Source organism: Haliaeetus albicilla, chromosome 19, assembly GCF_947461875.1.
Source record: "Haliaeetus albicilla chromosome 19, bHalAlb1.1, whole genome shotgun sequence".
In the NCBI taxonomy this organism is placed as follows: Eukaryota; Metazoa; Chordata; class Aves; order Accipitriformes; family Accipitridae; genus Haliaeetus; species Haliaeetus albicilla.
Window position 1 is genome coordinate 13,603,867 of NC_091501.1, and position 14,345 is coordinate 13,618,211.

The window sequence follows — 14,345 nt, forward strand, 5'->3', positions numbered from 1 at the left end:
ACTGTTTCCAACATCAGTAGGAGGGCTCGGTGTCATACAGCATGGAGAAGACTCTCAGTCAGGGTTTTAGTCCTGGAAGATGCAGAGAGCTCTGTTGTAGTAGATAGTGGTGTTCAGTACTTAAGTACATAAGTTGTCCTAATCAATTCAGTGGGAGTTTCTACATCCTTACATTTATTTACGTGTTTAATTGATTTGTGGGATCAGAGGCCAAACACATTGCAGGATCATACTCTAGGTGGACAGTATACCTTTAATGCTGGGCTAACCTGGAGTTTCCACTCTTCTATGAATATTTCAGTGAAGTGCTTCTGTGAGCCTTATCTGCAAATGTCCTGTGATGACTACATCTTGGCACAATTTCCATATCATAGGTATCTACAGAACATTTGGCAGCTTGCCCTGCTTAAAAAAATACCCTGCCCATGTTTAATTCCCTTCATTAATACAGCACAGATGGTGAAAGTCAGGAGAATGTATACTGAGTCTGCCCAGATCAGGAAGCAAGACCTATGAAGATAATATCAGAGAGCAGTTCCCTTACCCCTGAAGTGCCATAGCAAAGAGTTGACTCTCTAACTATCCTAAGCAGTCCAAGGCTATGTAGGATTTAAAACAAGAAAGAGTGGGTGAAATCCATCTGCCCTTGCAGCACAGTCCCTATATTGCTCTATCTCTCAAACCTTCCAATACCTTCTTCCAGGTCCAGTGCCATCAATGTGGTGAAGATCCTGCGTGTTCTGCGAGTCCTTAGACCACTGAGGGCCATCAACAGAGCCAAAGGACTAAAGGTTAGAAGAGTCCCAATGCATTCTGTAAACTATAAATGCAAGTTATTTCAGGCTACAAGGACTTTTGCAATGGTTCAAGTAATGTTTCAGTAGAAAAACAGAATGATTGAGGTTGGAAGGGACCTCTGGAGGTTGTCTTGTCTAACAACCCTGCTCAAGCAGGGCCACTGAGAGCAGGTTGCCCAGGACCATGCCCAGATGGCTTTTGAATATCTCCAAGGAAGGAGATACCACAACCTCTCTGGACAACCTGTTCTAATGCTCAGTCACCCCCACAGTAAAAAAAGTGTTTCCCAACATTCAGATGAACCTCCTGTGTTTCAGTTTGTGCCGGTTGGGTCTTGTCCTGTCAGTGGGCACCACTGAAAAGAGCCTGGCTCTGCCTTCTCTGCACCCTCCCTTCAGGTCAATATACATTGACAAGATTCCCCCAAGCCTTCTCTTCTCCAGGCTGAACAGCCCCAGCTCTCTCAGCCTTACCTCATGGGAGAGATGCTCCAGTCCCTTAATCATCTTTGTGGCCCTTCGCTGGACTCCCTCAAGTACATCCATGGTTCTCTTGTACTGAGGAGCCCAGAACTGGACCTAGTACTCCAGGTGTGGCCTCACCAGTGCTGAGTAGAGGGGAAGGATCATCTCCTTCAACCTGCTGAAGGTGCTTTGCCAAATGCAGCCCAGGATACCATTTGTCTTCTTTGTAGCAAGGGCTCATGTTCAACTTGGTGTCCACCAGGATCCCCAGGTTCTTTTCTGCCAAGGTGCTTTCCAGCTGGGTGGCCCAGCATCACCACTGAGGCTAAATGATGTAGTTTGCTAGATGGGCTTACAAGCCTATTTTAACATAGCCTTTTTGTATTAGATAAACTCCTTCCTGTGGGCTGGTGGGTGCCCAACTATGTAAGCTGGTCCTGCTGGAAGTTGCAGAGAGCTGAGGTCTGGTGTTTTCCTATCCCTTTCTGCCTGCTTCTAAGAGTACAGTGAGGAGTGTAACATGTTTATTTTCTCTCCCCTTTCCTGAGACATTACTTAATGGGCAATAGTTAAATGAAATTGTTTTATTTGTATTTTTAGTCTTGGGTTTCTCCCTTAGACAGAGCAGCTCAGAACAATCCTGCAGGTTACTTTTGTTCCTATCTTCCATTTGCAGCATGTGGTCCAGTGTGTGTTTGTCGCCATCCGAACCATCGGAAACATTGTGATTGTCACCACTTTGCTGCAGTTCATGTTTGCCTGCATTGGAGTTCAGTTGTTTAAGGTAAAACCATTGAGCCCATTCATTCATCCATTGCACTGAGCTGTATTATGGGGTGTGAAGAAAAATAGTGTGAAGAAGCCCGATGAAGGAGAGATGGAGTCCTCTGTGTGAAAGGCAAAACATTTAGGGCACTGTCAGTGTTACCTGGGCTCCTGCTACCAGCAGTTCCCCAAAACTGGACCAGGCATATTCAGAGCTCCTGCCCTTCATCTAGAATTATAAGAAATCATCAGTAACATCACCTTCTTCCGTAAACAGCTTGTGGCATGACTTAGTGCCAGAGAGATGAAGGGGGCTGTTCCAAAGGATTGGTATTTGCAGGCTGTCTACCCCTCATCTTGTAGAGGAAGGGGCATGCCAGATAATTATGGGAGGTTATTCATTCACTTCTTTATGTCTGCTTTTATTTCTTTGCCCTTCACCACCCTTCTGACAAGTGTTCTGCAGCACTCAGTGGTCATGCACCTCAGAAAATACACACAGAAGTACTGTGCAAGCAGATGAAAGCCTGTGCTCTGAACTACCCAGATGCAGGCAACTCTCAATCCAGTTTGCTCACATCTGCCTGCAAATGAGCATTTAAACATACTCATAGTTGGTTAAGCAAGTAGTAGATGCAGTCTCCTTGCTACATGATCTGCCCTAACCCTTGCACTGTCAGGAAAGGAAGCTTCATTCCTCTTTCTTCCTTTTCAAGGGCAAGCTCTACAGCTGCACTGATAGCTCCAAGCAGACAGCAGCAGAATGCAGGTGGGTCTGACCTTTCCCAGTTAGCTCCCTTCACTGGCTACCCACTCTCCGGGCCTCATACTGGAAGTGCAGTTCTGCCATGTTCTCTCTCTGCTCTCCATCCACAGAGGGTACTACATTACGTACAAGGATGGTGAGGTCAACCAACCAATGATACAGCCCCGGAGCTGGGAGAACAGCAAGTTTGACTTCGACAACGTCTTGACTGCCATGATGGCACTCTTCACTGTCTCAACCTTTGAGGGCTGGCCAGAGTGAGTGCTTCTTGGGCCGGTGCAACACTAGTAATGTCCTCATTCATTTCAAAAGAGAAAATTAAAATGCAGAGCATAGTCTTTCCCATTCTAAGTATTCAAATAAGTCTAAAGCATTAAACATAGCAATAGTAGCAGCAGTCATTGTATTATGTACTTTGTAAATTCCTCAGGACCTGCAGGAATTGCTGTTCCTCTACTTGTAAACAGTGCACAGCACTGTCTCTACCTCTTAAAAAATGATTGCCAGTAGTAGCAGGGATAGCAATATTTGTTACAAATATTATGTATATAAATGGATATAAAATGCCTGTCAGGCACTTACCAGTGTTGCTAGGTGTTGCAAGTTTCCCAATGGAGCCAGCAGGGCAATATGAAACACAGCAGTGCTATCTCTACCATACGGGCAGACATGGGATGTCTTATCAGGCTGTGCTGTCTGTGCCACCGGGGCCGAGGACTCCCACAGTTCCACTCTGACAGAGTGACATGGACATGCCAGGTATCAGGCAGCTGACCCTCACCTATGTCACCGGGTGATGCCAACAGCAGCGTTAACAAATGTTAAAAGTGTTGAGATCCCCTTTTCTCACAAAACTCATTTTCCAACAACAGACTGTCCTGTCTTCTGTTAACTGAAGGGCATGCTTTTGTTTTAAATTTTAATTGTTCAACTGTGAAAACATTTCACCCCTGAACGGGTTCAAATGTGTAAACTTAGTAAGACCCTTATCTTCTCTTTTGCAAGAGTTTACACTCAGATCAATGCAAGTCTGTGCATCTGTGAGTGAATTAATTTTGATACAAGTAGAAGAAAATCACAGAGTTAAACTTTATAACATCACCTATAAGGCCTCAAGGCAGTTGCAGATTTTCTCTGCATTGGGCTCCTGTTTGCTTTCAGGTTGCTGTATAGGTCCATTGATTCCCACATGGAGGATGTGGGACCCATCTATAATCACAGGGTTGAGATCTCCATCTTCTTTATTATCTACATCATCATCATTGCTTTCTTCATGATGAACATCTTCGTTGGTTTCGTCATCGTCACATTTCAGGAACAAGGAGAACAAGAGTACAAGAACTGTGAGCTGGATAAAAACCAGGTAATTTACAACGCCTTGTTGCCACTAAAGGTAGAAAATACATTGAGAATAAGCATTTTAAAAAGAAACACATACAGAGAGGAACATGTGAAGATTGCTACAAGATAAAACAATAAGCTGGCTTCACTGCCATCTTTCAGGAGTCAGGTAAAAAAAACTCTTGCTGTAAGACTTGCTCAAGGGACAACATTTACTTTAAAATGTGTGCTGTACCGTTTGGTTCACTGAGATTAGATGAGCATGGCAGCATTGTCTGGCCAGAGTAAATGCATATGGAACCCTTCAACAGGTAGAATTTGCACATTCAGATTATGACTTGAAAGAAATTCTTCTACCAAGCATTTTCATTTTAATCAAAAACTTGAAACATTTATTTTTATTAGATTTGGAGGTAGCTGACCAACCCTGTATTTTGGGTTTAAGTTTTAAATCTACCCTGCCTCTTTCACAGCGCCAGTGTGTAGAATATGCCCTGAAAGCCCGGCCCCTGAGGAGATACATTCCTAAAAACCAGTACCAGTACAAAGTTTGGTATGTGGTCAACTCCACCTATTTTGAATACCTGATGTTCGTTCTGATCCTGCTGAACACCATCTGCCTGGCCATGCAAGTAAGTAAGCAAGGAGAAAACCTTACAGGTGGTGAATTATTAGACTTTGCTGGGGAAAACGGCTGAGGCTGAGACCTACTTTCACCTTCACACCATGTATTGAGGGAGAGTGACAGGGACATGATAAAAACCATTGTACCATGTTCACTCCTGATGACATTTAGTTAAAATGAGGAATCTGCCTCTCGTCCTCTTCTTGCTAATATCTGATGCTTTCAACAATTCTGTTTTAAGTCCTTAAAAACAAACAAATGAAAAAACCCAACAGTTATATCACAGCCTAATTTAGTGGCCACTATAATAACAAGTGACTTCTCAATTCTGACTTGTCTTGTATGAAATGCAGCAATAAGCCCGGAACTGCCACTCACCTGAAATCTGAATTCTAAATTTGGGGCTTTTCTGTGTTAAAAAGTACAGAACAAATATTTTGACAAACAAGGCAATCAAGGAAGCTGGGGATAGAGGGTAGGAAGGCCCTAGTATCTCCTTTATTCTGTATTAATAACCATAGAAACTGTCTAGAAAGGATCTCTAGAGGCCATATTGTCTAGCCCATCACCTAAAGGTAGGATCAGCTCCACCTGAAGCATTTCTTGGTAAGTGTTTGCCTACTGATGCTACGGATTGCCTTACTACCTGCTGTGCTGTGCATTCATTTTCGTTACTGTGGGAAGGTTTTCCAAACATCTAATGTGAATCCACCAAAGAAACATTTGCAGCTGGATCTACAAGAATAGCAAATAGAGATGGTAGATCACCACGTGGAGGTGGAACAGCAGTAAAGGGGAAGGAGTCAAAACCTTTACTAAGTAGCCAGCTTACAAAAAAAGAAGTCTTAGCTCCTTTCAGTCAGGAGATGGGCCCTCAAAGACACAAACTGGTCTGTACATTTCCCCAAGTCTGTACTTCCCTGGCTTGTTCCTTCCAGTCTGTCTCTGCCCAAGGCCTTTCTCACCTCCCTTTCATTTTCAGTCGGTCCCAGACTCCACCTGCTAAGCCTATCTCTGCACTCCCAGTTTCCTTGGCCACTCAAGCCCTGTTCTCTTCTATGCTCTGTCTGCTTAAGAGCTAGTCTGCCTGTCATTTTCCTCCCTAAAACCCATTCTTCCCCCTCACCCAGTCAGTCTCTGAACTCTCCTCCCTGGCTGGTCAGTGGCCCAGACAGTTCAGATTCCCACGCCTCAACCAGTCCTTCTCTTCTCCTCACTACACAGACTCCCAGTTGCGGTTACCCCTCCATGGACCTCCTTTCTGGTCTCTCTCTGCCCTTTCCATTTGATTGTCTGCTACAGTTTGTTCCCTTCTCTAGTTTGTCCCTTACTGTGAATCCAACTCCCCTTTCACTCCTACACCAACTTTTCTTTTGACGTTAGCATCCCACCACTACATTTTCCACTGGATCCATCCCAGTCTGCCCCACTACCAGCCTCCCACCAAAACTAGCCTCATTTTCCTACTACTCACTAACAGTCTAAGTCTATATTCACAGTCAATTTTCACCTTATTTTCTCTCACTGTCTCCAGTCCAATCTCACTAGATTTCTTGACTTCCCTACTTTTTCTTCATCTGGTCTAGCTCTTTCCCGTCCCCACTGAAAATGCTTCCTCTGCTGTCTTGCCTAAGGTACCAATAAAGGAGTGAGGCAGCATGAGCACAAGAAAGTGCTCTGCTCTCAGCTGAAGTATCTACTGCCCTGCTGTCATGAAGCGATAGAGAGGGACTGTTATGTTCACTCTGAAGCTTTGAAGTGTGCTCAGTTCCTGTGACACTAGTACATGCCCAGGGCAGGTAGAGCTAGAAGCTGTGAAATGTTTCTGAGCCCACAGGCAGGACAGCATCTCTGGAGATTCTGAGAAGTCTATACCATCTTGAGAAAAGCATAGTTTTTCAATGGCTTATACTGTGGCCAGATTTGGGTCAAAAATTTTAATGGACAGCAAACACAAAAGCCACATTCCACTAAATTTACAAGATTTTAAGCAGAGTCCTGCAGGCACTAGAGTCTTTCAAGGAAAATGTTACAAGAAATTTTGAAAATGCCTCAACAATATATTTTTCCCTGGCCTGGTTTTCAGCTGCAGCTGAATTGTTTTAACTGAAACTCCTTTAAATCAATCACCCTGAGTCAATGCAGAATATGAAAATTCACCCCAGCTGGTTAAAGTTTATCAAAGCTAAGCAACTACAAATGGGGTCTTATAACATGAACTGGAAGATGACCTCAGAATAAGGCAGTGCAATCAGTCTCAAGTATAATGATCTGGAAATAGGGATATGAAGAGTGAGGTGGCAACATTTGCAGAAGACACTACTTCAATTAATCAATAAAAGATGGAGAGTAACTTCATAAGATCTTAATAAAGTTAAGTGAATGGGTAGCATGATTGCAAATTTAATTCAGAGTTGACAAATGCAAGATAATGTATATTGGAAAGATATGATTTGAGCTGCTCGTGTACTTTGCAGAATCCTGAATTAAGTGTAATTACTTGGGGAATGGCTTGGTACCATTATGAACAGCTCAGTGAAACCCCTGTTCACTGTGCAGTAGCAATCAAACAAAAAAGTAATCTAAGTGTTAGGGAAGGCTGAGATAACAAACACAATTGGAGACTGTCTCGTACCATTATACAAATTTACAATGAGCCCTCAACCGGAACGATAAGTGTGATTTTGGTAGACCCTACTCAAAAAGATTTTTTTAAAAAGATAGGAGATCCAGAGCCAGATGGCAAAAATGGCTGGAGGTATGGAAATGCTTATGTGTGAAGGGAGATGGGAATTCTAATTTGAAAAAATGGAGCGTGCTGGGGTTTTCTTTAGAGAACCTCAACATAAAGGGAGATCAGGAGGGGCCCTGTGGATTCCTAACTAGCTGATGTCTGTTCCTCACGCTGCTACCGGGATGCTATTTTTCAGCACTACGGTCAGAGCTGCATGTTCAAGGAAGCCATGAATATCCTCAACATGCTCTTCACTGGCCTCTTCACTGTTGAGATGGTCCTGAAATTAATCGCCTTCAAACCCAAGGTAGGTGCTATAGGCGTAGAGTTTCCTGGCCTCTGTGTGTGTGTGCATGTGTGCGGGGCAGCTGTGAGGAGAAGGAGGAGGTGAAACTTTCTGATCTATTACCCCACCAATAACTGAGCTGGACAGTTGCTCTCTGGATTGGAGTCTCACATGTATTTAATAACTTTTCCACTGGAGAGTAGACACACTCAAAAAAAAAAAAAAGGCAACACCTGCTAATAGAGAAGGTTCCTAGTTCTCTGTTTTCATTACGTTATAACAGTGACACTATGTTAAGGTTATAACATGTTTTCCATTCTGAATGTTATTCTAATGCTCTCTCTGACTTTCCTTAAATAAATTACAAATAGCATCCCATGATTAGTCTCCTGGCCCAAGAGAAGTTAATCAAGCGTGACTCATTTTGAGTTATGAGCATTGGAAAAAAATGTTTCTTCTGGGAGAGCTACATCTCAATGATGGTTTGGATTGCTTTAGTTTTGAATTTAAGAAGTCATTGATAATATTTAGTACTCCAGCACGTCCTGTCTGAAAGGGTTGTCCTTTCCATTGGGCCATTGCGTTCTGCTAGTATAGCTGCACCATGGGGTATGATTATAACCTACAAGCTCTTCCAACTAAGTTGGTACAGCTGCTACAGGACAAGGACAAAGATTCTGACCTCACATAATTTAAGATTACACAAGGCTTTCTTCTTTGGAGTTTAAATTCAGTCGTGTGTCATAAGGAGTGGAATCCAGCTACCTAAACACAGGTACCTCATGCCATTTCATATCTTCAATGATACCTTGACACATGGGGTTGTATCTTGAAGGCTACCTCGATACATTGGGGTTGGCAAATACCGTCTGAAGCATCAGTTACGACATTGGTAAAGATGAGAACAATCGTATCTGACAGTCATGCTTGTCTTTCATGTTAAACATTTAGGGGATAACTGAAGTTAAGAGCTCCTCCCAGCTCTGACCTAACATCTTCCTCATCCTCAGCTCAGAAAATTTGGTCTCCAATTCTACTGAATTTGGTCTTACTTTTTCTCATTAACTCTGTGTTGACTTTACTTCCACCCAGCCTCTCTCCTTCTTCCACACTTTCTATGACTTTTTCTTAGAAGAGTCACAATTTTATTTTTTTCCTGAGCCCAATATCACTATCCTGTCTCAGATGAAGTTCTCTTGAAAGTTAGGAGCATCTTGTGCAGTCCTGGTGAATACTGACTTTTTTTGTGTGAGATCTCAAACACTGTCTTGGGAAACTTTGAAGTATCATCATCTGTTTCAGAAGGAATTGTAATTTTCAGGAGGGATCTACCTTTCACTTTTGAGATTTCACCATCTATTAGCAAGCAAATCTTCTGGGACTTTGTAAAAACACACTATATACCTAGAAACGTATCTCACAGGCTTTGTAATGTTCTTCTGATTTCATGGTTCTACTTTACAGGAGATTCTTAACTTTGAGAAAGATGAAGTCCTCAGCAGAATTTGTTTTGAGCATTTAGGGAGAAAGGTCAACAAGTTGAGCTGAAATATTGAGCTCTGTACATATACCAGGAAGGCTTTACCTGACATGGTTGCCTCTAACAGTAAGGAATTGGCATTGATAATATTGGAGGTCCTTTCTACTTCCTGTGTTTTGCTTTCCTGTGTTCAATCTCCTTTCAAGTTTTGCTGCACAACGAAGTATTAAACAGAATCAACTGAGGGTGAACATGTATCCTCTGGATAGCAAAACATTGGAACAGATTGCCTAAAGAGATTGTGGAATCTCCATAATTTGAGGGTTTAAGGTTAAGTTAGGGGGACCTTTCATTAGAAACAGTTTAGGAGCGTATGATCTGCCTTGAGACAGGGGAATGGACTAGACCATCTCACAAGGTCCCTCTCAGCCCAATTTTCCATGACTCTGTAATTTCCAAACTAAATCCCCAGCTACTACACTATAGTAAAAGTGAGAATATAAAAGAAGTTTTCCTTGTGACCAGAACAGTAGAGCCTTAATAAAGTCCTCTCAACTAAAGATCAGACAACAACTTCAGGTTGGGTCCTGCCCATCCTGAAAGAATAGCCAGCAGAAAGAATAAATCTGCTTCAAATCCTAGTCTGGCCTGTATGCCAAAACCAGCACTAACTCTTAAACTGCTATTTTAATTAAATACCTTCAGGGGCGGGGGGAAAAAAGGAACCACAGGATTTACAGGGAATTAAAACAGGAATGAACTTGTGAAAATAACTAATACAGCAAAAAGACTTGCCTCCAGCAGTATGTTCACACTGGATTATGTCAAGTACCAGTTCAGTGACTCAAGCTTGGAAACATCGAAATTGCTTGTGTAACTTGCCATTGTCTGTTCCGTACAAGGATTTGGCCTGCAGCCTTCTTTCCGTGCTCCATATTGACTCAACCTGCTCTCCAGAGAAGGAAACCCCCTCTCCCAGATGACCACTTGGACTGATGTGGACCAACACTGGGGGACACAATCTGCTTCTCTTTAGGTAGCACATTGGCGCTGAAGCTGAATTTGCCTAGAATATGTCCTGATGTGGGAGTCTCCCAGCATGGAGAAAGTTGCTACCTCAGCCCTCTGCTTGGCCAGACCTTGTGTTCTCCTATCACTCAAGGTATAAAAACAAACTACATTTGCAGATGGAGGTTGTCCCCAGGAACACCAGCTGGAAAAGTCCAAAAGGATTTCATTGTCACCTAAGGTGAACATCACTACAGCACAGCCATCATCCCCTCCCCTCTAACCACCCAAGTCCCTCAGACAAAGAAGATGCCAAGTGATATTAGTGTTTCCCAGTTGTGAAATGGCAAGTTTAAATGCTCATGAGATCTCTGCTGAAGACAGATTTGTCTATTTCCTGAGCAATAAAACACAAACCAGCCTTTGTTTAAGCTGCTTTGTCTCATTTTGAATTTGTGCCCAAACATCACTCTTTTCTCTCTGAAGAGTACCCCAAAATGAGGCAGCTGTGAGATTTATGACTGACAATAAGAAAGCAGGAAACTTGGTTAGCTGAAGGTGGTGTGTCCTCGCAACAAGCCCCAGGAGAATGTGGCAGAACAGAACTGAGCACAGAAGTGAAGCTGGTAAAATTCGCTCTGTTTTCTCCAACTTTGTGGTGCTTAACCCAGCAGTGAGTGCTGCAGCTAACCCTCAACTACAGCAAGCAATGCAGGAACTGACTTGTAACTCTGAAGCAGCCACCACAGAGCTCTCCCTTGCACAGCCGCTTCCTAAAGGCACCTTGGAATGAATGGTGTGCAGCAGCAACAGAGAATCATGGTTTTCTCCATCTGTGCAAGGTAGAACAAGCTGCTGTTTATTCATACCTTTACCAGAGAGAATTGCTAATGGAAATGGGACAGATCTCTGAGGTACTCAGAGCTGCTATCGCCCTGCCTTCTTGCAGAAGTCACCACAGGGATGTGCCCATGCAGAACAGCTTTGGGGGAAGCCTAATATGCAGAGTTCCTGCTGCAGGCAGTGGTGTGGCAATCACTATTATATGAAGTAATATAATGCACTACAGTGCTACCTGTGTATTACATGCATAACAACAGAAAAGGTGGCAGCCTCTGGATAGATTTTTTACTGTATCCAGGTTTTTTTTCTTCACTTCCATTCTGTGAGGAGACATGTCCTTATTTGCTACTCTTGACAGTGAAGGTGAAAAACAGCAAACACAGTCAGTTGCACAGACATTAAGTAGGACCACATATCTGCCTGACTGCAAAGAATCAGCATGGATAATCCAGCCGTGCAACTAGTTCTTGTGCTAAGAGCAAGGATTTACTCATTGTCAGGCCAGCTGTAGGAATAAGGAGCCAAGTCTGAGTCAGGGCTCATCTCCTAACACTTACAGAAAGTATGTGAAGGGGGTACAAAGACAAGGGCTTTCCTAACTAAACATGCTGTTACTGTTGAGATTGGTTGCTCTAGTCAGCAAGTCCCTTTGATACCTGTCCTTTTTATTGGCCATCTTCTGTGAACAGTGTTTTGGTTTGTTTAGTCTCCAGGGAGGCTACAGTGAAAGAGGGGTGCGTTAACTGGAGCAGCTGCTGCTGGTATAGATAGTGCATGCCAGGCAGGGACAAGGCCAGCCTCTGAAAACCCCAGTGTTTCTGTGTGGCGCATTTTCTGGAGAGGATCAGTTATCCCAGGTTTTCTGCAGGATAAATCTAAGCACTGTGTAAGACACCTCATCTATGTCTGATGCAGTCTTGACAGGAGGGTGTGCTAACAGTGAGCAAGAGAGTTTTGGGATGATTAGGGCTGCTGATAAAGAAAACATCCACTACATGCCCTGCATCTCCTTACAGAGTATTAATGTGCTGCTCTGAAGCAAAGCTCCCAAATGGACCTGAGTGTTTGTCTTGGCTGACGTTCTTAAACTGATTCAAGACTAGTTACTTCAAAGAGACAGACAGTCTAAAAGTAACGCTGTTGAGCCAAGGCCTTTTGCTGCTTTGTTTTTCTAATTTTATAAATTCTCCAGCCAGTCTGGTGAGCTATTTTCCAGTTCCTATGTGGAGCAAGCTGCTGCTGCTTGGTGTTTTTTCCAGAGAAAACTACTAAACGGAATGAGAGGTGCTGTGCTGTCTGGGGTGCTCACAGCTACCACTGTCCTAGCTTCCTAAAGAAAGAATCCCCACAAGCACCAGTCCATGAAGGATCAGCTGCTCTACAAAACCTCCCTGGGGTTTATCTTTTCAACTCGAAGACAGTGACTTAAAATTCCTATTCATATGAAGCTGCGCCATCTGTCAACGTATGTGCTAATATGGGGATGGATATTCCTCCAGGAATTTCAGATCTTTCCAGGTCCCTGGAATGGACTGTTTTACTGATGAACCACATCTACTTTTTCTTTCAGGAAACATTTCATCTACCCCCTTGTTAGCTAGGGCAGGACTAGTAATCTGAGAGCAATGAATTTTCTGCCGCTGTCCCTGTCATCTCAAACTAGGGAAGACATACCAGTGGAACTACTCCCGTGCATAAAGTAAAGCACATGTTCATCTGTTTTGTCAAATCCAGGTCTGTGTGTGGAAAGGGAATCTTGGGGATTTCCTCTGTGCCATTATGACCGTCAGAGAGACTACAGATCACAAGTCTATTCCATTTACCAGACACTGTCAGCACCTTTCTTCCCTGGGTGTTTATGGATGTTACTTGTAAAGCAGCCTGTAACAACGCCATCTGTCCTGCCTCAGAGAGTTAGTTCAGTACCTCATTTATCACTGCTACTTTACTCTGAATCCTTGCAATTCTTTAATGTCATTTTCATGTAGCTGAGTTCAGACTTCTGTGCACTGTTTCAAACAAGTTTCACATTCAGCACAAGGCATATAATCCCATGTGATCCCAGGAAGAGCTATGACCCTCTGAGTAGTGGAAGTCATGAGTGTCGCCCATGGTTATTTCTTAGTCTCCAATTTACTGATGGGTCTATGCGTCCCTGGTGTTTCTTTATCCCCTGATGCATTTGCCATTCTATATTCCTCTTTAAGCTCCTCTCAGTCAGCATTTATCATGCATTTGATGCACTGATATCTCTTCTCAAACTTGCAAAATGACTCTTTGTTCCCTTTTTACTACTCCATTTCTCGTACATTTATGCCTATAAACAGATCTTTGAGCAGCCTCTCCTGAAGTCACACCGACTGCTTCATATTACTTGCATACTTCTTTCTCACCATAACCATAACCTGTCATTCCTTGGTCAGGATAGAGGCTTCAGCATTTTCACAAACAACTGAAATTTATATCCAATCTATCCCCTTGCACCACAGGAACAAGGTTGGTTAATTTTGGAAATCTAATGCTTTTTATACTTCTTCAGTCTAGTACTTTTAGAAATACCTGTATAGCTTAGGATGCTGCCCTGGTATCATTCATCACAGTGTTTTATTTCTCCAGCTTATATGGAGAAAGCAAAGTACAGACATTCTGCACTGACACAAAAATGTCAGGAAAATGGGTTACAATTGAGTGGTTTTTGATTCAGCACAGAAAAACACTTCAGGTCCATCCAACAGACACAGGAATTGTATTTAGTTAAAAATCACATCGTCTGGGATGAACTATGGTGGTCTAAATTAGTAGTTTAGGTTGTGTAAGTGTATGTGAGCCCATGGTGCAGGCAGCTGCCTCCCTGTCATGGAGTTTGGCCACACAATTCTGGTTGTCAAATGGCTCTCACTTTGCAGACTTTCTCTGCTGGTTTTGGCAGGTTCTTAACTTAAGTAGTCATCTAGTTGTTTCCTCTCCTCAGCTTCAGTATTACCCTTTCTGTTTTGGAGGGGCAGCATCTAGACATGGAGTATTTGCTGACTGAGTCATCTACCCAGTGCAATGGGAAGGGCTGTCTCCAACCTCCACCCTGCCTTTGGCTGGAACAAGTGTTTTGAAAGGCAAAAGAAGGGGTGAGAAAGCTACTATGTTTCAGGATCTGTGGGTGGGGAAAAAAAATATCCCATTCAACAAAAAAGAAGAGTGAGCTCTGTTTGATGTTGAGTAAGAAATAATGATCATGGAG

The 14,345-nt window shown here is 43.1% G+C and overlaps 1 protein-coding gene across 7 annotated transcripts in view; it reads left to right on the top strand.

The window, feature by feature from the left end:
- Positions 1 to 14,345, top strand: part of CACNA1C (calcium voltage-gated channel subunit alpha1 C) — a 490,677-nt gene that overhangs the window by 405,874 nt on the left and 70,458 nt on the right. For all 7 annotated transcript variants that reach the window (XM_069807710.1, XM_069807711.1, XM_069807713.1 and 4 more), the window contains 7 exons: positions 704 to 791; positions 1,939 to 2,046; positions 2,744 to 2,796; positions 2,904 to 3,050; positions 3,955 to 4,156; positions 4,608 to 4,766; positions 7,690 to 7,800. In XM_069807710.1, coding sequence (XP_069663811.1) covers positions 704 to 791; positions 1,939 to 2,046; positions 2,744 to 2,796; positions 2,904 to 3,050; positions 3,955 to 4,156; positions 4,608 to 4,766; positions 7,690 to 7,800 — 868 coding nt within the window. The remainder of the gene's footprint in view (positions 1 to 703; positions 792 to 1,938; positions 2,047 to 2,743; positions 2,797 to 2,903; positions 3,051 to 3,954; positions 4,157 to 4,607; positions 4,767 to 7,689; positions 7,801 to 14,345) is intronic.